A 24,248-nucleotide genomic window follows, 5' to 3' on the forward strand; every position below is an offset into this window, starting at 1 on the left:
TGATCAGGTCAGTTACTGAATTATTTGGGGGCTTCTTTTTTTTTTTTTTAAAGAGAACCAGCTTGAGGCGCCTGGCTGGCTCAGTTGGTGGAGCTTGTGACTTGATCTCAGGGTCGTGAGCCTGAGCCCCACGTTGGGGGTAGAGCTGACTTAAAAAAAAAAATAGAACCAACTTTTTTTTTTTAATTTTTTTTTTTTAACGTTTGTTTTTATTTTTGAGACAAAGAGAGACAAAGCATGAATGGGGGAGGGTCAGAGAGAGGGAGACACAGAATCCGAAACAGGCTCCAGGCTCTGAGCTGTCAGTACAGAGCCTGACGCGGGGCTTGAACTCATGGACCGCGAGATCATGACCTGAGCCGAAGTTGGCCGCTTAACCGACTGAGCCACCCAGGCGCCCCAGAACTAACTTTTGATTTTACTTATTCTATTGTTTTTCTGTCTTACAACTCATGAAATATTGCTTTCGTTTTTATGGATCCTTTGTATTCTTGTATCTTCCTTAGTTGCCTCGTTTGGGTAGTTGTTTGAGTTGGGTGTGTTTATTTGAAATTGTACAGGGCTAAACCAATTTAGTGCTCTATGTTTTCTCTTGTCAACTCATCTGTTGAGTTTTCATTATCATTATAACTAAGAAATTCTAGAATTTCACTTTGTATGTCTGCTTTGACCCCAAAGCATTATTAACATGTCTTTAAAACGTCTTTCTGGAGGGGCGCCTGGGTGGCTCTGTCAGTTAAGCATCTGACTCTTGATTTCAGCTCAGGTCATGGTCTCATGGTTCATGAGTTCGAGCCCCGCATCGAGCTGTGTGCTGACAGCACGGAGCCTACTTGGGATTCTCTCTCACCCTCTCTCTCTGCCCCTTCCTCACTTGCTCTCTTTCTCTCTCTCAAAATAAATAAATAAAACCTAAAAGCAATTAAAAAAAAAAAACAAAAACCACCTCTGGCCTGTTCTCTTAAAAAAAAAATCCAGATACAAGGGTCTTAACAGATTTTTATTGATTTCTACTTTCGTGGCAAAGTAGAGAAATCTTGTTTGTGTTATTTTTATTTTTCGGAACGTATTCACGTTTTCTTTGTGGCCTGTGATAGTCGTTTTTTATGAATGTTCCATGACAAGCAGCACATTCTGTATAGTTAGGGTTTAGAAATTGGCTGATTGATTTATACTTGCATACATTTGATATTCATTTCCTAGGACTCCCGTAATACATTACCACGAGCCAGGTGGCTTCAAACAACAGAAATCTTGTTCCCTCACAGATCTAGAGGCCAGAAGTCTGAGATCCAAGTGCGGGCAGGGCCCCACTCCTTCTGGAGGCTCTCGGGGAGGAGCCCTCCTCCCTCTTTCGGCTTTTGGTAGCTCTAGGTGGCCCTGGGCTTGTGGCCGCGTCCCTCCAAGCTCTGCGCCGTCTTCACGTGTCAACAGATTCCCTCTCCTTTCTCTTAAAAGGACACCAGTCATTGGATTTATGGCCCGCTGTACATTTCATCTTGAAGATCGTTAAATATTCCACGTGCAAAGACGTTATTTCCAACTGAGGTCCGCTTCTGCAGTTCTGGTGGACATGAACTTGGCGGGGGGGACACAATTCAACCCACTGCACGTACATACACGCCTAAGCCCCATTTCATAGATCACGTCTGGGTTTTCTGGGTCTTTACTCACGTCTCGTCTACTTGAGCCGTCTCGGACCCGTGGAGGATGGCCGTTAGGGTTTCACTTTTCCTTCTGTCACCGGTAGTTTCCCCTTCTGAAAGCTGTTGCTTGTTATCGGGCACACAAACGTTAGTGACTCTCAAAGTCTTCGTCATGCGTTGTAACCTCGCCCTCCGTGAAATGGCCTTCGTCTCTCCGAACGCTTTGTGCCAGAAAGTCCACCTTCCCCGATACTGTGAATGTGATCCTTTCATTGTGTTTGGGCTTTCCTTGTACATCATTTATTTCAGTCGTTTTGTTTCAGCTGCATCTGTCTCCGCGGAGATTGTTACGTTCTGCTTTGTTAGATACTCTAAAAATGTGTTAACCTTCTTACGTGAATTATGATGGGCTATTTACATTTATTAATATTATTTATTGCTCTCTGATCTCATTTCCATCATTTTTTAAAAATGATCTTCTACTAGCTGGAGGGCTTTTTATTTTTTTAATTATTTTTTTAATGTTTATTCATTTTTGAGAGAGAGAGCGAGCATGAGCGGGGGAGGGGCAGAGAGAGAGAGGGAGGCACAGAATCCCAAGCAGGCTCCAGGCTCCGAGCTGTCAGCACAGAGCCCGACGCGGGGCTCGAACCCACAAGCTGTGAGATCACGACCTGAGCCGAAGTCGGACGCTCAACCGACTGAACCACCCAGGTGCCCCTACGTTTTATTCTAATGGTTTCCTTATATTAATGTCTTGATATCGTCCTTGTAGTTGCCTCTCTTTTTGTGGTTGGTATCTGTTGGTTTCCTACTATGGACAGTGTTGAAATTAGCAAGTAACCCCCCTTTTTCCTTTTTCCCGAGGTCCGATTTAAGGTAGTATCACTAGAAGTACACCAACAAGCCTACTGGCCTTCCTCTAACCCTTCCCCGTCCACCCCATTTTCTCATAGCCACCAGTGTTCCCGTTGTCGGGGCGGCCCTGACCCCTACATCCTGTCTTCTGTCTCGTATAAGCATTTTGTCATCACTCTACAAGTAAATGCATATATAGGTCACCATCAGTCTTCCTGTTGCCTGCTCTCCTTCTGGTTGTCTGCAGCTTGTTCTGGGCAGATTCTTCTAGAAGGGCTTGTGGGAACAATATTCTCTGAGCTCCTGCAGGCTGGTGGATATAAAATCCCTGCCTCACCTTTTCCTCCCTTGAGTACCCTAAACGTGGCACTCCATTGTCCTCTGGCATGAAGGGATGCTCTCGAACTTGCATGAGAAACTGATTTTCATTTTCCTACAAGTGACTTGGTCTCCTCCCCCCCCCCACACCCTGATACTCAGAGGATTTTTCTTATTTAAATCCAAAGTCTTTCCCACCTTCTTTCTTGGTGCTGGCTCTTTTTTTTTACGAGTTTCTCGATTTCTGTGTGCCCTGTCGATATAGAGTTTCACGTCTTTATATGATGACAGTTTTCTTTTTTTTTAATGTTTATTTATTTATTTTTTCCTTTTTTTTAAATTTTTTTTTTTAACATTTATTCATTTTTGAGAGACAGAGAGAGACAGAGCATGAGTGGGGCAGGGGCAGAGAGAGGAGGAGACACAGAATCCGAAGCAGGCTCTAGTCTCTGAGCTGTCAGCACAGAGCTCGACGTGGGGCTTGAACTCACGAACTGCGAGATCATGACCTGAGCCAAAGTCAGACACTCAACTGACTGAGCCACCCAGGCGCCCCTAAATGTTTATTTATTTTTGAGAGAGACAAAGCACAAGCAGAGGAGGGGCAGAGAGAGAGAAGGAGAGAGAGACACAGAATCCGAAGCAGGCTCCAGGCTCCGAGCTGTCAGAGCAGAGCCGGATGCGGGGCTCGGACTCACGAACTGTGAGATCGTGACCTGAGCGGAAGTCAGACGCTTAACCGCTTAACCGACTGCACCACTCAGGTCCCCTGACGGTTTTCTTTAATGTCACTTTCCAGTATCTGTCCAGGTCTCCTGCTTTCATTTGGCTGTTGGCTCTTCCTGGCCTATTTTTTATGTTTGTCACTTTCTCTCAAAACCCTTTCAGCTCCTCATTTCTTTGTGATTTTTAGTATTTCCCTTTCCCTTTTAATATTTAAAATACCGTGTTTTGCATTTATCATTGTTGTGTTCCTCCTGTTCTCTCCCTCGTGTTCCTGATTCTTTGCTGAGTCCTCCCCTTTCATTTCTGAGTTTTTCTACTTCGAGTGCATGCTGTTCTCTCAGATAGCGTTTCTCTTACTTTTTTCTCTCACACTGAAATCTTCAGATGACGCTTTGCATCTGTTTCGTGAGCACGTCTTCCTGGCGCGTTTTCATTATCTGTAGGGATATCCGTGTGTTGTTTTATTCTCTTTTTAAAAATAATTTTTTAAACATTTAGGGACGCCTGGGTGGCTCAGTCAGTTGAATGTCCAACTCTTGATTTGGGCTCAGGTCATGACCCCGGGGTCGTGGGATCGAGCCCTGTGTCGGGCTCTGTGCTAAGCGTGGAGCCTGCTTATGATTGTCTCTCTCTCTTTCCCTCTGCCCCTCCCCCCACACTCATACTCTCTCTCTCTCTAAAATACGTAATAATAATAATAATAATGATAAATTTGTTAAGCCAGGGGGCTTAAATAACACAAATTAATTTTCTCACCGTTCTGGACACTGGAAGTCCAAGATCAAGGTGCCAGCAGGGTTGGGTTCTTCTCCCTCCTCGGCTCACAGACGACCATCCTCTTGGCACATCTTCCCGTGGCCGTCCCTTGGTGCCTGCGGCCGGCTGCCTTCCTCTTCTCATAAAGACACCCGTCACTGGGTGAGGGCTCAACCCGATGACCTCATTTGAATTTAATCACCTCTCTGAAGACCCTATCTCCAAATACACTCACATCTAAGGTCCTGGGGGTGGGGCTTCCGCATACGAATTTGAGGGCACACGCTTCGGCCCCGAACAGCCTGTTTCCCCGTCACCCCAGCACTTCTCTCGTTGAGCGCTGGCGGCTATACAAAGTCTCCCTCCGCGGCTTTGTCGCCAAAGACTGTAAACTCTGAGGGCAGAGGCACCGGGTCACTCCAAAGCATTGCTGGCCCTTGGGCCTCGCAGTGTGGGGCGCACACTGGGTGCTCGATCGGTATGAACCGGGTGAATCAACGAGTCCAGGCTCTGTTAGGTACCTCTCGCTGCCGTAACAGATGACCTTAAACTCAGTGGCTAAAACAGCGCGGGTTTATTCTCGCACAGTTCTGGATGGAAGTTGGGAGTCTAAAGGCTGCCTTCCTTCTGAAGGCTCTAGGAAAGAATCTATGTCCTTGCTTTTTCTGCTTCTAGAGGCCACGTGTATCTGTTGGCTCCCGGCCCCTCCCTCGCTCTTCCAGGCCAGCAACTGTGTGGCTCTGACTTCCGCTTCTGTGGGCACATGGCCTTCTCTGACTCCGACCCTTCCGTCTCCCTCTCATAAGGACCTTTGTGATGACGTTGGACCCCTCCCGCCCCACCCCAAGCCTGGGTCATCTCCCACCTCAGGAGCAGTAACCTAATCACAGCCGCCAAGCTCCTTTTGCCATGTGAGGTGACACGTGGAATTAGAGTGTTAATATATTTGGGGGGGGGGTGTCATTATTCAGCCGAGCCCAGAAGCGCTCATCTTTAAAGGGTCCGTTCCCCTGCTCTGGAACAAGATTTGTGGGCCTCTAGGGAAGTGCGGAGGCAGACGGTGCACATCCTGCGGCATTTGGAAACATCTTGCCTGGGACGTGTGGCTAGAGGCACGGAGCCTTCTGGAATCCGTGTTTTCCGCGCTGCCCGCGAACAGACACTCTGGCCAGATTGCCTCTCCTACACTGCAATTACAGGCAGAATCCCCTGGGTAATAAACACAAATTGTTTCATTGCAATGGAATTAGTTGAAAAGAAATGCTTTGTAGCACACGATAGAACTGATGATGAAATTGTTCTGTACCTGCCCTGTGTGGCTCTCGAGCCCTCGACACGTGGCTAGTGTGACGGAGGAACTGACTTCTAGATTTGACTGATTTCAGTTGATTTCACTATAAACAGCCCCCGGTGGCCAGTGGCTACCGTACTGGAGCAGTACGGTTTGATAAAAATCCCGTATCTGATCTAAAGCGCTCGGACGAGTCACAGCTTTCCTCCAGGAACGCGTGCAGGGTGAGAAGAGCTGTCCCTTCCCCAGGTGCAATAAAACGGTTCACTTGTGTTGCCTGCGTACGTACGGCGCAGATACTCGGTCATTTTCCAAGTGCGACGGCTAGTGAGCTGGCAACCAGCCATGGCGGGAGAGCTCGCACGCGGGCATCTGCAAAGGCCACCAACCAAGGCTCCCCACCCCCACCCCATCTCTGCCCCCAGAGAGCTGCGCTGTTCGACCTCGGCCAGCACACCGCTGTGCACACGCAGCTGTGAGGGCCCAGTCCCACTGAACTGTCTTAGCACAGTCTGAGCTTCCTGGCACCCAAAGAGAGAAAGGACGCGCCGCAGGCTGCACGGTGTTCGTTGTCAGAGAGGAAAACAGGATCGTGGCTTCTGGGGCGGGGGGTGGGGGTGGGGAGGGTTCTCTTAGCCCTCAGCGCCGCCCGGGATGGGCTTCCTCGAATGACAACTTCCTGGGCTTTCAAAGCTGCTGCTCGTGACATCATTCAAGGCTGTCCCTTTTGATAGATGTGGGGGTGAGATGGCCCCACCTTCGCAGCTTTCGGATGTCCATCGCGATCTCGGAGCACAGCTCAGAATGCCCGGGCGAGGCTGGACTGCATATACTTAGTCTCCACCAGTTGCTTCTCCCTCTCTATGACGTTGGCCACCTGCGTCGCACCACGCTCGGTGTGGGGGACACATTCATTGATTCGTCCATCTGGAGAATGCGTTCAGATGCACAGGAGCTCAGGACATAAAGGCAGATGAAACGAGGTCCTGAGCTCCAGGTTTTATCAGACCCAGCATTTACAGAGGAGTTTGCCAGGGACTCAGGGCCGGAATTTGGAGGAGGTGAGGCAGGGACTTGCCTCGGGTGCAAAATTTAAGTGGGCACCAAAAAGTCGGTGATCAAGATAATATTTATAAAAATCAAAATTAATGCAAAAATTCACAATGGGCGAAATCGCACACTTAAAAATAAAAACAGGCTGCCGTGTGTTTGACGGCCCGGCATTATCGTGCAAGGGGAATAGTCACTTCTGAGCAGCCAGGGCTAACGCACCCCGCTCGCCCCTGCAGCCTGGGTTTATGGGGATCCACCATGGTGTGTGAAGAAACTGGGCCGCGTGGGGCTTTGTGGGTGTGCGTGTTTGGTTATACAGTCTCTATGAACTTTTTCCACTTGGCCGAAAGTGTTGGAGGATATTTTGATGAGCATATATACGGGTGGACGCTTCTCCTTGTGTCTCAGGCTCCAGCTTGCTCTTTCCGGACCCCTCACGTAAGTCTCACCGTGCCTTCAGGCGGTGGCTATTTATTACCGCCTACCACTGCGGCCCGCTTTACAGAAGGGAAAATCAAGGCCTGTGGAGGCTTGGCAAAAGAGCGCAGACGGCGATACCGTGAGATGGCCACGTAGTACCTCAAGATGGTGTATGATAAGAGGTGCTGGTCTTTGCTTGAGAATATCGGGAGACGGTTTTGCTTCTGGTCTACCCCTGCACCCCAGGGAGTGTGCTCTCAAAGACAGGTCAATCCAGCTCCCTTCTCTTCCTGCAGGAGCTCGAGGCGAATGTGAGCAAATGATTTCGCTCCGTGGAGAGTCTCAGGGAGCTAGCGCGGTGCCCCGGGTGAGAAGCCGGGAGGACCGGGCCCGACCACAGGGCACGCCAGCCCGGGGAGCGGGAGACTGACGTCAGGGCTTTGACGCAAGGGGGCTTGCAAACGGCTTTCTAGCAGGCCGTGAATGCACTTCCTCGTCTCTGAAAGCTTCCTGCCACCTCTGTGTCCCAGCCGCCAGGTTCTCTCCTGTACGTGCCACCTGCCGGAAGTCCTACGTTGGAGGCATTCTAAATGAAGCAGTTTCCAGCACGCTATATATACCGTGGTGAACTCTGAAAAGGGGCTGGAAAACGGAACATTTTTGGCATTAAATTATACTTCGCAAGTAATTTTATTTTATTTTTTAATTTTTTTTAATATCTATTTATTTTTGAGACAGAGAGACAGAGCATGAACAGGGGAGGGTCAGAGAGAGGGAGATAGAGAATCTGAGACAGGCTCCAGGCTCTGAGCCGTCAGCACAGAGCCCGACGCGGGGCTCGAACTCACGGACCGCGAGATCATGACCTGAGCCGAAGTTGGCCGCTTAACCGACTGAGCCACCCAGGCGCCCCATTCGCGAGTAATTTTAAACGAGGGTTCCTCCAGCTCTGTCCTCCCGGTGCTCTGCTGGGGGCGCCCCGCGCGCCGTGGGAGGCCAGGCAGCATCCCTCGCCTGCAGCCACTGGCTAGATGCCAGCAGCATCCTCCCCCAGAGCTGTCGCGGCCAAGCATGGCCCAGCCGCGGAAAAATGTCACGGCTTCAAAGGGAACAGAGCAGGAATCTGCGAAGAATACGGAAGGCACCTGTAAGGAGCGATTAAAGCTCAAAGTCTGAAGGATCGTTGCACGAAAGACGGTCACAGCTCACTTTCTGTCTCCACACGGGGCACAACAGGAAGGGAATTGGTGTGGCGGAGAAAGTGAGACTGACCGACAGACGATTAAACATTAACACCGGTTTGGGGCTGGCGGCCGCTTTTCCTAAAGATGTTTATGAGCAGAATAATCTAGGACGACCAGGAACTGTTCTCCCGGGGTTTTGCAGTTAAGATTTGAGAATCTTCAAGTAATAAGATCGGCATTGAAAAGCAGCCAAAAAAAAAAAAAAAAAAAAAAAGAAAGAAAAAAAAAGAAAAGCAACCGCAAATGTTCATTCCATGATCCTGTCTGCCACGGTGCTTTTAAGAAAACAAGCAATAACCGTTTCTTGTTTCAAGAATAATACACATTAATTGTAAAAAAAAAAAAATCTAGATAATGTAACTAAGCTAAAAAGAAGAAAAATGTAAAACACCCCCAATCCCACTAACCAGTGAAATACGATTGATACTTCAGCGAATTTGCTACCTGTTTTCTGTGTTCAGATACAAAGGTATCCGTGTAGATACAAATATATTGTATTGTAGGGGCAGAAAACTTTCCCCTCTTCCCTTCTGGGTTCTTTGGCTAGTCCAATAATTAAATGGACATAAGACAGATTAATGGGAGAAAAACAAATTTAATTTTGTACATACGGGAGCCCAGAGAAATAGGAGATGCCAAGAAGTGACCACAGCAAGCAGCTTTTATACCTTGTAGACAAGCCACAGATCTGTGAAGAATTGACGAAAGTCCAGGCTTGGGGTAGCAAATTAGTGAGAAGTAACAGGTTTGTTTCCACAGCCCTCTGGCCTTGGACCCCCATCTCCGGCAGGAAGGACGTCTCCCTTCCTCCGGGTTCGGGACGGGCGCCTTCACGGGGGATTTGTGTCCTGCTCCCAGGGCACACGGCAGGCCAGAGTGTCCTTGCACGGGCTGCTTCTTATGCGACTTGAATTCGAAACAATCAATGTGCCAAAGTGGCGTATTTGCGGGGCAGCCTGCCCTGAACCCCAGCATGAGCCACGGTGAAGTTCAGCCGTGCCTGCTTGACACGAAGCGGAAACACGCGCGGAGCAGGTGCACTGCCCCGCGCCCAGCCCAGAGGGCACGCTCGCTCCGGTCTTTCCCGTCCATCCACCATCCCCCCATGTGCGCCGACCGGTCCTTAAACACAAAGGAACGACCCGCCGTCCCTCCTCTCCTGTGTGGGCCCCGCCACTTCTCGCCCCGGCCGACACGTGGCTCGGCTCGTCCTGGCCGTTTCCCGCGGACTGGGCCGACCCGGCACCATTTAGAGGCGATGAGCTTTGTAGATACGGTTTTCACGGTTTCGCGTGGACCTTGAAACCCAAGAGAAGTGGGAGAAAGAATCTTCCGGCAGATGGAACGTCATCAGCTGCTAGAATCTTCGAGTGCTAGAAATGGAAGGGATCCCAGAGATTCCGGGTCTGAAAGTCTCATCTCACAAAATAGGACACTGGGTGGGGAGAGGAGGAGAAGCTTCTCAAAGACAAATTCATTTCAAACACAGTTCTGAAAGGATCCTTACAGCATGCAAATAAAAATCTTTAGAAAAACTTTGGCCACCTGAGCATGTAACTTTAACTTAGTGTATCTGCCGGGAAACACATTTTGGATCTAACCATTTTTATTTTTGAGTTTTGTACCTGGAACATGGCTAAAAATTTTAAAACGAAGGCTGTAAGAGCTCTGTGTCTGTATTTTGTATGTCTGTGTGTCTGTATGTCTGTGTATATATGTCATAATGTGTGACATTTTTCTATGAGTATTGCCAAAACTAATTTGCAAAGAGCTCTATTTAATTGGCTTAAAGAAAACTGAGTGTTTACAGAAATCAAGTATACTCTTAGAAATTGTAGAAAGTAAGCCAAATGTTTGTTTCAAGTTCACATGATCTGGGATAATCTTTGATAAATAAAAATTCATTTAAATTTGCTGGTTTAATAAAAGCAAGCATGTCTTCGAAATTTGTCAACAACAAAACAATAAATAAGATAATGGCTAACCATTTGATGTCTAATCCGAGCATCATCGTTAAAAAGAACTAATTTAAGTATGTGTAAATACGGTCAAAGTTTATGCTAAGTTAAACGAAATAATGGCTCTTCAGTGAATATCTAACTCATTTCCAAATCAGATGAACATTAAATGCTAAGCAGAAGTTTATCTACTTTTTAATTTTTACAGAGAGGAGCAAATATTTGGGTCTATCGATAAACATGTTTGACGCCACATGGAAAAAAATTATTAGAAGACCCTTCCAATAATCTTGCAATGTATTTATCAGTTCGTTAATCTACCACAGGATGCTAATATACGATAGCGCGCAGTCACCTGCTTCCTGGTTTGCCCTGGAAGGCAAAGATTACAAATAGTTTAAAAAATGGGAGGAAGGGCTGCGAATGAACCAGAAGAAGCGGCAGGTAACTCGGTACAAAGCCTGCATGGGCTCCAGGCAAACAACGCAGGTGCAGCAGGCGGCCCCCTGGGGAGGTGAGAGGCCGGGCAGCTTCTTCCTACTGTGCCCGGATTTACCGAAACTTCCAGTTTCCCAAACTGCGCTCACAGACCCTCGGTGAGTGAACGTTAGCCTTCCTGTGCATAGAAAATATGCGTATGATCTACTTATATCTGGATAAATGGAAAATATGGATCTTCAATTTTATCCATCCTTTATAGATGGACTTATTATAGGTGGATTTATTATCTGTGTATAAAGGAAAGGATAATTTCGTAAAGCGCAAAACAGAGTGCGTGCGTGGCATATACTAAAAATGGGAAACGTGTGTCAGTTTATTAAACTTTTCTTTCAGTCACTTCTATGGTTTTATATGTGTGAGTATGTGCAGGGCCATACTATTCACTCTGTTTCTTGCTGTGGAATTCTCCAACATGTTGGAAAGCCACTGGGTTGTTTTTTTTTTTTCCACAGCAAATTGAGCATCGGAAGGGTCTGTGTGGCCAGCTGGAAAGGCCCTTAGGAGAACAACCACCCATGAAAAAAAGAAAAAAAAGAAAGGAGAAAGAAGAACAAAAGGGAAAAGAAAGAAGAAAAAAATTATTTAAAAGCATTTGCCCCATTTCTTTTAACTACTTGCAAGGCTGGGAAATCTGGTGGCCGCTTCCCAGCTCTTTACAGCCACTTTCGACCTTGCTGTCCGGTCTTTTGAATTTTTATTCTGCCTGGTCAGCTTAGGGCGAACGTCTTCAGCAACGATGTGGGGACCCTGGTGGCCCTGCCCGTTGTATCATCCCCGGTCTCCCAGGGCAATGTCAGGCTGAGCCTGGAGATGCGAGTGAATGTCATACTGTAAATTTCAAAAAGCGTGTGGTGTATTTCCACTGTATTATATGCTATTGTCTACGAGCGAATCTGTAATTATTCTGTGGCGACAGCTTTGTGCCGATTCGTTTCTAGAGAAGCTTTGTAATTTTTTGAAATTGAGAAAACATTTGAACGAATAAAGGTGAAGTTGTCAGGAAAAAGAGGCTTTTGTTTGCTTGTTTTTTGTTTTACGAAACTACTAGAAATAAGAAGGGTGAAAGAAAATGGCTGGATATGAAAAGCAGGATGTGTGTTTTGGCTAAAAGATGATACGAGGGATGGAGATGCATTTTTCGTAAGGAAGAAAAAGAAAGTAATTTTATCCTAAAGTAAAATCACTGTTCCAGAATAAGAAAGAAAAAAGATAGGACTAAATGCAAATGGATATACAAAGTTGAAGGCTTGCGGAAAAGGGATCTTGAGAAAGGAATCTTATGTGTGGCCAAGCAGACCAAGATTAAAATGGATTTATTTAAGTTAAAAAGAAAAAAAAAGGACTAATTTTATTTTTTATTTTTTAAATGTTTATTTTGGAGAGAGAGAAAGAGAGAGCACGCGCACGCGCGCGCGCATGCGTGCACGAGCAGGGGCGGGGCAGAGGGGGTGGGGCAGAGGATACAAAGCAGGCTCCCCACTCACAGCAGTGAGCCCCATGTGGGGCTTGAACTCATGAACCATGGGATCCCTGGTGCCCCAAAGGAAGAATTTTAACATCCAAAGTATAATGGTGCAAAATTAGAATTTGGTTTCCTCTCTGTTAGAAGGACAAAGTTTTCTTCGATTATGGGTCTGCTCTTGGTAAGAAACTGCAAACAAAGGTTTTTCTTTACCTTTAATGTAATCCGCCTAGAAAACAAAGATTTGATGTTTTGACTTCATCAGGTTACGTAAGCAAACGGGGTCTTCTTTATTTAAAAAGCTAAGTTATTTTTTCAACTAACACTTTAATGTTATGTTACATTTCATGGGAAGCGTTATCAAATAACAAGTGATGCTAAACTTTTTTAGGAAATATTTACATGGATGTTATTGATATAAATGTTCTAGAAATTATATGAAGTTCTTGGGAATCTGGTGTACTGACAGTGTTATCAGTGATAATTCCAGCGATTGTTTTAAAATATTGTATATCAGAAATGACCAAATTTTCTTGTCCATTGCATTATAATAAATTCTCATCTGATGTTTAACTACTGCCGATTTTTAAGTCTTTTGTTTCATCCTGATGCTTTTGCAACAATGTTCCTGCAAAGATGCTTTATCTTTGAGGAGATTCATGAAAAAGACCTTGATAAGTACTCTGTAGAATAGAGGTTTCTGATGACTTTAAGATCGTAATACTGAAGTGGGTAAGAATTTCTAAAACTTCCATGGAAAAGTGATGAGTTCATAAAACCGACAAAAGATCGAGCTCAACAAGAATTAATTACAAGAGACCAAATGGATCCATGAAGATGACTATAATTTTTATGACTTCATTTAAAATGTTGCTGGTTCTTTCATGTTTGGTTTTGCAGATTTAAAAGGATCCGGAAGAACATGATCAATCACTATTCTTGCTGCACTTACATAAATAATCAGGCCGAGTTTATTAAAACTCCACTTAATTTGCAAAACAAATCAGTCTTGCCTCCGTTGTCTTGGATGGAAATGGAAATGATCACGGAGAGAAAATTATGTTTCGGTAACACACCCTGGTGGATGTTAGATTTGAGTGCTGGTGATCGTCTTTGAGGCTTATTTTCTACCTGTAAGCTGGACTGGATCCTGAGTTCCAGCTTCCTCCAGTATTTGGCTGCCACTCTCTAGACCAGCATTTCCAATTTTCTCCCACTATTTTGACTTGGAATCACTGTGAACTTAAACCTGCCCCTTCTCCGAAGCCAGGCAGGCTGAAGCTGGACAACTTGATATGGGCTTCAGATGGTGTGGACCATCTTTGTGCCTGTGGCCAGGTGGCCACTCAGAACCACCCCCAGGGACATTCACACCACAAACAGTCTGATTGCCTGTCACTGCTTGCACTCTATCTGAAGATCCTTAGAATCCGACAGTTCAAAATCTTCTCAACGGACTGCTCTCCCAATTTAGAAAACTGAACTTCTAATTTGCTTCAACTGTCGGCCTTTGTTTTTCTTTTGTTCACATAGAAATGCCTCTCATTAAATCACCTGATTGCCCACATCACATAGCCGCCTAATTCAGGTGGAAGCCCAGGTGCGACACCGCCTCCTGAAATACAACATCAAGTTCATCCTGTCCTAGGAAATCACGAGGATATGTGGTTTGCTAATACATCATGTTATGCCTATGTAAATAAACTTTTTTTTGTAGATTGACTTAGTGAGGTAAAACCTGAATCTGATTATAACCCGGTTGATTTATTTGGTTGGTTAAACCTTGGCTCCTGGGTATCTCGGCTCTGGGGAATTTTTCAATCCTTGGCTATTGTTCTCCCTACAATCATCATATTGTATGCACTTGAAGCTTTTAAGTGCCTGTGGGCAGTCAGTCCCCTGCCAAATGGTATCCAACAAGATCAGGCAACTGGAGGAAATCAGCAATAACCACGTGAATGAATGACGAAGATGGGGACTACAGGGCCCTCTGGCCTGATGACTCAATGGAAACAGAAATGTGTGATCCTCTGGACTGGCTACCAAGACCGTGATCCTATGGCCGGTCATACTCTCAGCCTGCTTCACGGATGACCAAAAGCGGGGGAATTGTTAAAATCAGAAACAAATGAAGACCAACCTTGAAGGGTCCCCGAGCAGACAGAGCCGGTCCAGTCAGGCGGGCAAAGCTAACTGGACCTGGTCATTTCTTGCTTGTGTCTCTGGAAAGGATAAGCAAAACGTGCACCGCTTCCCAAAGTTGCTATGACAGGTAACCACTGAAAATTATACCATTATAACTCACCACTGTGAAGCGTGTTCTGGTTTTAGTGCTCCAGGGATTCGCTGGTTTTATTTCGGCTATTTTGAACCTTTGACAGAAGTCATCTCATTCTGTTGGAAACTGACACGGCCATTTTAGGCCTTTTCTGACTCGCCCTGTTGGCTGTAATGTGTCTTACACTTGAGCAATCCCCTCCGAAAGAGAAGGTGAAACTGACCTATTGGCAAAAAAAATCGCCCCACAATGAGGAAGGTGCCTTTGCTGTAATTGTTTCTGCCGAGCCGGAACACAGAGCATGTCATTTCAGACCGCATGAGGGCATTTTATAGACCCTCCCCACGTCCCCTCGATTCCTGGAACTCTGTCACAGCAGCCTGTGCAGGCCGGCTTCTCAGGGCAGAGCGTCCTGTGTCCCGGACGCGAGGTTCTCGCCGGCCGGGCACACACACCGAGGGTAGGAGGCGACAGAGCTTGGCATGGCGGGCCTCCAGACCGGAGAGGTGACCCAGCTGGCTGGGCCGGGCTGAGTGGCTGGGCCCAGCACGTGACCTCCGAGCCTGGCTCCGTGGGGGGTGGGGGTGGGGCCGCCCTGGGCGCCTGGGGATGAAATCGACATTTGCCTCTGGCAGGAAAGTGAGCCTGTCAGACTCTGTCTCCGTTAGACCCTCCACCCACGGGAACGGGGGATTTCGGTAGCCTTTTAACTTTCTATCTCAGGAACCAGAAAGCCCAAGGTAAGAGTTACTTATCACCTAGAAAAACAAGCTTGCGAGGAGTGACCTAGAAAACCACACGGCCACATTTGTTGAGTTTTAAAATCCGGTGCCGAAAATAATAGATCGTTGTGAGGGGCAAGGGCCCCTGGTTGTTCCCAAATTACAGACTGACCTTCTGAACAGATATTTGGTTACTGTGGAGGGAATGGCGGTAAAAGGGCCCAGGTTAAATATAGAAGGACGTGAAACCTGCGGAATAAATAGCAAGTAGGTAACTCTTATCTGCTTGTAAAACAATGTTTCACATCTCTTGGGGGGGGGGGGCTGGGCAAGGGAATGTTAAAATTGGGATTTAAACTCTATTGAAAATAAACTAGTCTATATGAAGCTGGGATACAAGTAAAACCGGTTCCTGCTTTTGTCCTTTCACATTTCAAAACCGTTTATATGGTTTGGCAGAAGAAAACTTGGTATGTTCCCTGCTCAAGTTTGAAATATGCCCTTTCAAATTTACATGATCACTGTTGGGAATTTTCTAAGGCTTTCTAGGCAAGGCTGTTTTGAGTTGTGAATGAGAACTGTTGACATCGTGCATATTTTCTGTAATAGTAAGATGACTCACTTTCTGCAGAATGTGATAAAAATTAAAAAGCGTGAAATAGTGAGTTCTTGTGAATTCACTCCTTCATGTCTGAGAGATCAAATTCCTTGCCAGAAGATTTAAGAAAACACGGGTAGGTGGCATGAATATACGGTATCCTTATTTTTTTTATTTGGCAAATCCACGTTAATATGGATTAGAATGTTATGCTAGTGACAGTAGACAAAAGCCTTACTCACCAGTGCAATTAGCGTAATATTCCATGATGAATATGCTTCAAATTAAAGTATTTGAGGTATGACTTCAAACATCGAACCTCAGCGCAAAGTATTTCCGTGCGCTTCGTATTTCAACTGCCCTTTTGATTTACACAAAATCGGTTTCTCCGTTGCATTTGATAAAGACTCTTAAAACTCAAACACTAAGTTGTTCCCTGTCGTTACTAATCCCTGTACTGCTAACTCTTCTGAAATCCTATTACACGCTTGGAGCCTGTAATCATTCGGGTTTCTCCGGTGTGCTGTTTGTTTCCCGTAGCCGGTGAAAGGCCAGGCAAGCTGCGCGCGTCCAGCAAACTGCCCAGAGGGGAGGCCCCGGAGCGGGGCTTCCCGGTCCCCCGCTCCTCACCTCCGGGGACTTCCAGGTCTTCCTCGCCCCCCACCCTCTCCCCGCCTCGCCCCGAGGGCGTCACGTGGCGGCGTGGGACCCGCCTCCGGTGACGTCACCGCGCTCGCAGCCGTCGCGCTGAAGAAAGGATGCTCTAGGATGCTGTGCAGGTGGGCGGCCGGACGCGCCATGCGGCACTGCAGGTAAGGGACGCGCGGCGCCCACTCTGCAGGCGGAGCCCCGGCCTGCAGGCGTGCGGCCCGTCGGCGCCCCGGAAAGCGAAAGTGGGGTCTCGGGCCGCTGCGGCTGCTGCCTGCGCCAGGCGGGGGTGCGGCGGAGGGGGGGGGGGTTGTCGCAGGCCCACGCGTGACTCGGGTCTTGGCGTGCCCATCCGGGGAAGTGGGCAGGGGCCAGACGGGAAGACCGGGGCCTCTCGCTCAGGAGAGCGAAGAATCTGGAACCGTCAGCCTACGTGCATTATAGGGAGAGGAAGGGGCTTGTCCAAGATAACTGTCAACTGTTTTCCAGCTGCCATTGTGCTTCATAAATCATGACACATTGACTAATTCTCCTTACAGGGGTTTGTCCTCAGGATTTAGCCTGATTTCTTTTAAAGCAAGAGCCCCTTGGCTTCGAATGGAGTGGAAACTTCTTGGTTAGCAATTCAAAGAGCTAGATGTGCAATATAAATCGTTTTTGCAGAATTTTGCAAGGTTCCAGCGTTGAAAGGGGATATGTCACAAATGCATCCCCCCTCGCCCCCCCCCCCCCCCCGCCAGGTGTTTTCGGTAGATTAAAAAATAACGGTATCCAATAAAACACAATAGAATAAATAAAATGAGCTGCAGCCTCCGAAGATAACTGCGGGCGTTAAGAGCGGATTAGCTGCATCTCTGAAAAACAAAGTGGATTTTGGAAGGGGGGGGGTGGAGACAAATACCAAACCCCAAGAATTCCCAGTGTTCTTTTTAATTCCCCCCCCCCCCCCCGTGCTGAATAATTAGCCTGCTGGAAGAAGGGGCTTGATGACTCAGCGGCAGATGGGGGGGGTGGTGGTGTCAGGTGACTTTTCAATTCTAGCCAGACGGGGTGGGGGGGGTGGGGGTGGGATTTTAATGGGCTCTCTTAAGCGTTCTGACCTGTTTACATTCCTTTCTCTGGTTACAGCCTGAGGCCAGGACATGGGTGGGCACCCTTAGGAGGAGAATGTGGCATTCCTTCCTGTAAAACATCACTCCTCTGGAGGTCGGGGTGTCCGTAAGCTGTGTTGGAACTCACACCATGAATAATTTGATTCCCCAGCAACTGTCGGAGGACAATGTTAAAAAGCAGTGCTATTTTAGTTGATAATTAAAGAGGGTTCTCTATTCTTTTCCCCTTGCTGTGGGCTTACTGTGATGTCAGGCAGCCCCAATAGCTTTGGCTCTAAGAAGGGGATTATATACTTCCTCTCTCTGCCTATTTTCTGACTAATTTTCAATTGATTTGCCCTGACTATTTATTTCAGAATAAGGCAAAGCTATAAAAACAACGGATAATTTTCTTCCAACTTAGAACTTCATAAGTTTGCCACCCAGAAGACATCGGCGGGGGGGGGGGGGGAGAAAAATGGAGATGTGTAAATGTTTAAATGTTTAAAGAAAATGCGGGGTGGGGTGAAGTCAGCAAGGCTTCTCATTTGCTAAAATCAGACTAATGTTTCAGAGAAATTAATGCTGTGTCAGAAAACGAGCTGGCAAGATACTGGAACGTAGTCTCGCGTGTACTTCAGCCTAGAGATCCAAATATCAAAATCGTATCTCTGTCCACGTCCACGTCTATATCTATATAAATATGCATACATTCATGTCTCTGTCTCTATCTCTGTAGCTATGTCTTTGCTACTGTAGTCTTTTTTTTTAAATTTATGTTTAACTTTATAAGAAAACGCCAAACTATTTTCCGAGGTGGGTGTACCAGCAACGTAGGAGAATTTCCGTTAATCAGGATCCTTGCCAGCACCTTGAGTTGTTTTTATTTTTTGTTTTTTAATTTTAGCCATGCTTGTAGGTATGTAGTGGTATCTCTTTGTGTTTATTTATTTATTTGTGAATGAGTCTTATTGTATGTAAATGATTCCCTGCGGGCACCTTGGTATTACTAATTAAAAAAAAAATCTAGCTCTTCTGGTAGGTAACAGTGATCTCTCCTTGTATTTTTTTCTTCTTTTTGATTTTTTCAAAGCATTTTTTTTTAACGTTTATTTTTAAGAGAGAGAGAGAGATAGAGAGAGCGCGCTATCAAGCAGGGGAGGGGAGGGGCAGAGAGAGAGAGGGAGACACAGAATCCGAAGCAGGCTTCAGGCTCCGAGCTGTCAGCACAGAGCCCGATGCCGGGGCTGGAACTCACGAACGGTGAGAGCATGACCTGAGCCGAAGTGGGACGGCTTAACCGACTGAGCCACCCAGGCGCCCCCTTTTAAAATTTTTAAAGAATTGACCTGTCTATTGTGTTTCTCCCTGCTAGAATATGAAGTCCATGAAGGCAGGGATTTGTGTCTGTATTCATTCCTTTATCTCTAGCTCTGGGCCTGATACAGGGCATATTTAGTTAGGGTTTAATAAATCAGTCAATGTTTAGTAATTGAACAAGCCCCGAAGGCCTGGTGGGAGCCCCCTTGCTCACCCCAGAGGGGGTTAAGCCATCGGTGGTGCCCCTGCAGTCCTCGCTGGTGCAGGAGTCCAGGATGAATTGGATTTGGCCGCGCATTGCAAGCTGAAATCATTATCAAGGAGACAGCTAGCAATTTTCATTACCTCGCTGGTAACTGATCTTTATTTGTCACTAATTATTTTCAAGTCCCTGGATCCAACCATGTCTGAAGCTTCAATTAAAAAAAAATTACTTCTCCCACCGCGTCCCCCTGCCTTTGGCAACCATCAATCTGTTCTCTAGCTTCCCCCCCCACCCATTGGATTCCACATATAAGAGGGATCGGAAGGTATTTATCTTTCTCTGTTTGACTTACATCCTTTAGCATAATGCCCCCCGGGGTCCATCCATGTTGCAAATGACAAGCTTTCATTCTTACGGGTGAATAATATTCCACTGTAAATATATAGCACAGTTTCTTTATCCATTTATCCATCGACAGACACTTAGGTTGCTTTCATGCTTTGGCTATTGTAAATGATGCTGCGGTGAACATAGGGGGGCAGATATTTTTTTGAGTTCGTGTTTTTGTTTCCTTCAGATAAATACCCAGAAGTAGGATTCCTGGATCATATGGTAGTTCTATTTTTAGTGTTTTGAGGACCCTCCGTACCGTTTTCCATAGCGGGGGCACCACTGACATTCCCACCGACCGTGCGTGAGGGTTCCCTTTTCTCCACCTCTTCGCCATCACTTGTTATTCTTGTCCTTTTGTTAATAGCCATTTTAACAGGTGTGTGGTGTTACCTAGTTGTGCTTTTGATTTGCATTTCACTGATGATGAGTGATGTTGAGCATCTTTTCATGTGCCCGTTGGCCATCTGGATGCCTTCTTTGGCAAAATGTCTATTTCGATCTTCCGCCCATTTTTGGATCTGTTTTTTTTTTTTTATTGTTGTTGTTGACTTGTATTAGTTCTTTATATTTTTTGGATATTAGCCTCTTATCGGTTATATGATTTGCAAACGTTTTCTCCCATTCAGTAGGTTGCCTCTTCATTTTATAAACGAATCCTTTTGCTGTGCAGACCTTTTTAATATGCTGTAGTCCCACTTAGTTATTTTTGCTTTAATTGCTTTTGCTTGTGTCAGATTCCAAAAACCATCGCCAAGACCTATGTCCAGGAGCTTACCGCCTGTGTTTTCTTTTTTTTTTTTAATTAAAATTTTTTTTTAATGTTTATTTATATTTGAAAGAGAGAGACAGTGCATGAATGGGGGAGGGGCAGAGAGCGAGGGAGACGCAGAATCCGAAGCAGGCTCCAGGCTCTGAGCTGTCAGTACAGAGCCGACATGGGGCTCGAACTCACGAACTGTGAGATCATGACCTGAGCCAAAGTCGGACGCTTAACCGACTGCACCACCCAGGCGCGCCCCCCCCACGTGTGTTTTCTAATAGGAGTTTTATGGTGTCAGGTCTTATGTTCGAGTCTTTAATCTAGTTCGAGTTAATCTTTGTATCTGGTGTAATTTCCTATATGTGGCCTTTCGTTCAGGGTTTGGACACCCTGATGTGTTGTTGCAGTAATTCAGCAACTTATTTATTGCAGCTTCCTTCATTCGGTTCAAGTTGGCTACAGGAATTAAGATCCTTGGGCCCTCCGCCTTCCCTCTCCCCCAGCCCAACCCTAGATAGAGCTGAACGGGTGATAGAGACGGATGTAGTTGTGACCTGGATTCTTCTGGCTTCCGGACCGTGGCACCTTGGGCACGTTACTTCGTGTCTTTGGGCCACAATTTTCTCTTCTTCAAAGTAACCAAGAAACGTAGATCTCAGGGTTCTTCCGCCTCAGCAGTGGTGACATTGGGGGCTGGCTCAGGCTGTTGGGGGGGGGGCACCCGTGCCCTGTAGAATGCTCGGTCGCATCAAGGCCTCTACTCACTAGCTGTCAGTAGCGCCTCCCCAAGTCGTGACGACCAGAATGTCTCTAGACGCCGCCACATGTCCCCTGGGGTGGGCAGCGGTGCCCCTGGTTGAGAAGCACCGATTTGGATGATCTCTAAATGTTCTTCTGGCTCCGGTATTCTAGAATTCGTTTTCCTATGAGTCGTCTGGTGCTAAGCCCTCCGTCAGAGATCCAATTCCTTTCGTCACGTCGTATATGTTGGGAAATACAACGAGAAGGCTTTTTTTTACGTTGTGGGTTCCAGAAGGAGCTTCTGTCCGGAAGGGGAGGCCTGTTTGTGAGCGAGCTGTCGCCGGGAATCTAGCTGGGACGGGGAGGCTCCCTGCGCCCGCAGGCCCCACAGCCGCGACCCTTCCTCGTGGCGGCAGCGCGTGGCGCCGTGGGAGGGTGGCAGGACGGTGGCGGTGTCTCGCCCACCGCGGAGCCCCCTCGGGGCACGGTGCTCAGGCGCGCCAAGCCTGGGGATCAGAGCGGTGCTGGGTCCGTCTCGTGGGGCCCACGGCACTTGCTGGTCCTGCCGCCTTGACCCGGGGGGATCAGAGGGACGGCAGACGGTCAGCAGGCTGGGAAACGGCCAGGAGTCAGCATGCGGTGATGGCCTTGGTGGTGATGGCCGTGGCGTTGCATCGTGCGCCCAGTGTGGTGGGGGTGGGGTGGGACACTTAGAGCGGCCTGCACTGTGCGGTTCCCCGTCCCCTTGCCATCGGCCTTCTCTCCGGCTCTTCCCGGCCCCCCCAAAATTGGCATCAGGCACTTTGGCCCGCAGGGAGAGAGGCGCTGCGTGGGGGTGACATTTTCCCTGCGGGCCCCTCTCGCCCCTGCGCCTCTCCCGCCGGCTTGGCACCCTCGCTGGGCCTTCAGGCCCACCTCTGTGACAAGTCACAGCCCACAAGTCACAGCCGTGAAAGAAGTAGGAAATAGGAGGGTATTCACCATCAAACGAAACTTAAGAGACCGAGTGACTGTCCCGGCGCCCTCTGCTGCCAGAGTGCCAGACTAGGTGGCTTAGCAACAATAGCCGTTTATGTCCTGCAGCCCTGGAGGCTGGCGGTCCCAGACCATAGTGCCCGCAGGGTCGGTTCCGGTGAGGGCCCTCTTCGGGGCTGCGGGGGCCACCTTCCTGCCCCCGCCCGTGGCAGGAGCCTGCGTAGCTCGCTGGGGTCTCTCCGTAGGGCACTGATCCCATCACGAGGCTCCTCCTTCAGGACCTGGTCCCCTCCCTACGGCCCCGTCTCCTGATTGCCATCACATTGGGGGTTAGCTTTCAACATGTGAATTCTGGGGGGACGCATTCAGCCCATGACAATAACCAAATATAACTCGTGGCCCCCGTTTGGGCCCCGGCCCGAGCAAACACCTATAATCGGCGCCCGGGGACACCCGGGTTATGTTTATGTGAGTGGTCATTAGACGATATAAGGAAACTACCGTCAGTGTCACTAGATGTGATAATCTTGTGGTGTGGTAGGCACCTAGCGAAGCCACCCTGGGGTTCCTGACGCGAACAGTGAGGTGACGCGGGTTTGTTTCCCGCCGCCACGTTTTGGGGTCTTTGTTACACAGCTGTAGATAGCCAACACACGTGTACGTAGAAGAGTCTTATTTTTTGGTGACGCGTGCTGAAGTATTTAGGGACGGAGTGTCACAATAGCAACAAGTTACTTAGCAATTTCTTTGAACCATTTTTGGAGATCTCTTTAACGTACGGCTAGATACAAGACAGGTGAATTCTCATACCTGCTTCTACATTCAGTCTGTCGCAATATCACGCGTCATGTAGCCTCTGGAAAATTCTACTGTCTACTCACAAGAGAATGAGAATGGGAAAAGGCAGATAGCAATGTAAGATTATTATAAAAATATTTTTGATAGCATGGATCCCTTAAAGGGTTTTGGGGATCCCATGGTGTCCCCAGATCACCCTTTGAGAACCGCTGTTCTAGAAAATAATTGATGTGTAAATGATTCAGTTAAATGGGAAGAGAAAAAGGTGAGGCAAATTCGGCCAAATGGAAACACTGAATTTGCTGCTATTCATTGGACTCTTCTGGATAATGTTCTGTGTATTTGAAAATGTTCACAATAGGGGCACCTGGGTGGCTCAGTCGGTTGAGCGTCCGACTCTTGATTTCGGCCCAGGTCATGATCCCAGGGTGGTGGGATCGAGCCCCGCATTAGGCTCTGTGCTCAGGGCAGAGCCTGCTTGAGGTTCTCTCTCTTTCTCCCTCTGCCCTTCTCCCCTTCTCTAAAATAAATAAAAAGATAAAAAAAAAGGAAAATGTTCATAATAAAACATTTTTAACAAGATAGAGAAGAAACGTAGACTCTTGGGCATGTGGGGGGCTCTGACTGAGTGGGTCACGGGGTGAGGCCCGGCAGGAGCATTTTGGAGCTGGGCTCCGGGTGCCCCCGGTGGCCCTGAGGCCTGCTGGCCAGAGGTTCCCAGCCACCCCCCTCCCGCCTCCACCCTCCCGCCCGATGGAGCCGAGCGCTGTTAGTTAGCGAGTGGTGAGGCTTATCTGTTTTCCCACTACCGATGGGCGCCCTTGGGGACAGTCTGTTCCGCATACGCTGTCCCTCCTCCGCAAACCCTGCGTGCCGGCTGTGGGGAAGACCGTGTTATCAAACCGTTGCTTAACCGCCTTTTCAGTGGACGGCAGAGATAAAGTTTCCTTTCTAAGGGCAGGGGTGGTTTTCCTTCACAGACCGTCGGAAGTATTTTTGAATGGCTCGTCCACGTTACGGACGCACGGTGACTTTCCAGCAGGATCAAGGTTAGGCAGAGAACACCAAGTCTCCTTTGTATCCCCGTTCCCCTGGTCCCCCCCCTTCCCCAGGCAGCCACCGATAACTTGCTGAAATGTGGTTTCTGAAAATGGCTGTGCAAATGCACCCATCTACAGAGTGTATATCGTGCCTTTTTTTTTTTTTCGGTTTTTGCTTTTGTGGGATGTAATTTACACGGAAGCAAAATGCATGGATTTTTATTCCGGTTGGTTTTGACAGAGACTGTTCCCCACACCTCCGGAGGGCCCCGTCTTGCCTTCCTTGAGCCAAACCCCGTGCGAGCGACAACCACTATTCTGATTTCCATCAGCACCGTTTACTTTCGCGTGTTCTTGAACCGCATATACACGGACCCCTGTAGCATGTACACTTTCATATCTGGCTACAGAGAGGTTTCCATGAGACGCGAGCCTCGGTGTTCATT

The 24,248-nt window shown here is 47.7% G+C and overlaps 2 protein-coding genes across 3 annotated transcripts in view; both read left to right on the forward strand.

The window, feature by feature from the left end:
- The window catches only part of WWC3 (WWC family member 3), a 135,541-nt gene extending 123,979 nt beyond the window's left edge, over nt 1-11,562 (forward strand). Inside the window, exon 21 of the mRNA XM_042974560.1 lies at nt 11,224-11,562. Coding sequence (XP_042830494.1) covers nt 11,224-11,487 — 264 coding nt within the window. The 3' untranslated portion in view covers nt 11,488-11,562. The remainder of the gene's footprint in view (nt 1-11,223) is intronic.
- A 3,570-nt stretch (nt 11,563-15,132) lies between these two features.
- CLCN4 (chloride voltage-gated channel 4) overlaps nt 15,133-24,248 on the forward strand; it is a 63,669-nt gene continuing 54,553 nt past the window's right edge. For both annotated transcript variants that reach the window (XR_006213435.1, XM_042974508.1), the window contains exons 1-2: nt 15,133-15,251; nt 16,372-16,643. The gene's annotated coding sequence lies outside the window, so the exon portion shown is untranslated. The remainder of the gene's footprint in view (nt 15,252-16,371; nt 16,644-24,248) is intronic.

This window comes from Panthera tigris, chromosome X (genome assembly GCF_018350195.1).
Source record: "Panthera tigris isolate Pti1 chromosome X, P.tigris_Pti1_mat1.1, whole genome shotgun sequence".
Classification (NCBI taxonomy): Eukaryota; Metazoa; Chordata; class Mammalia; order Carnivora; family Felidae; genus Panthera; species Panthera tigris.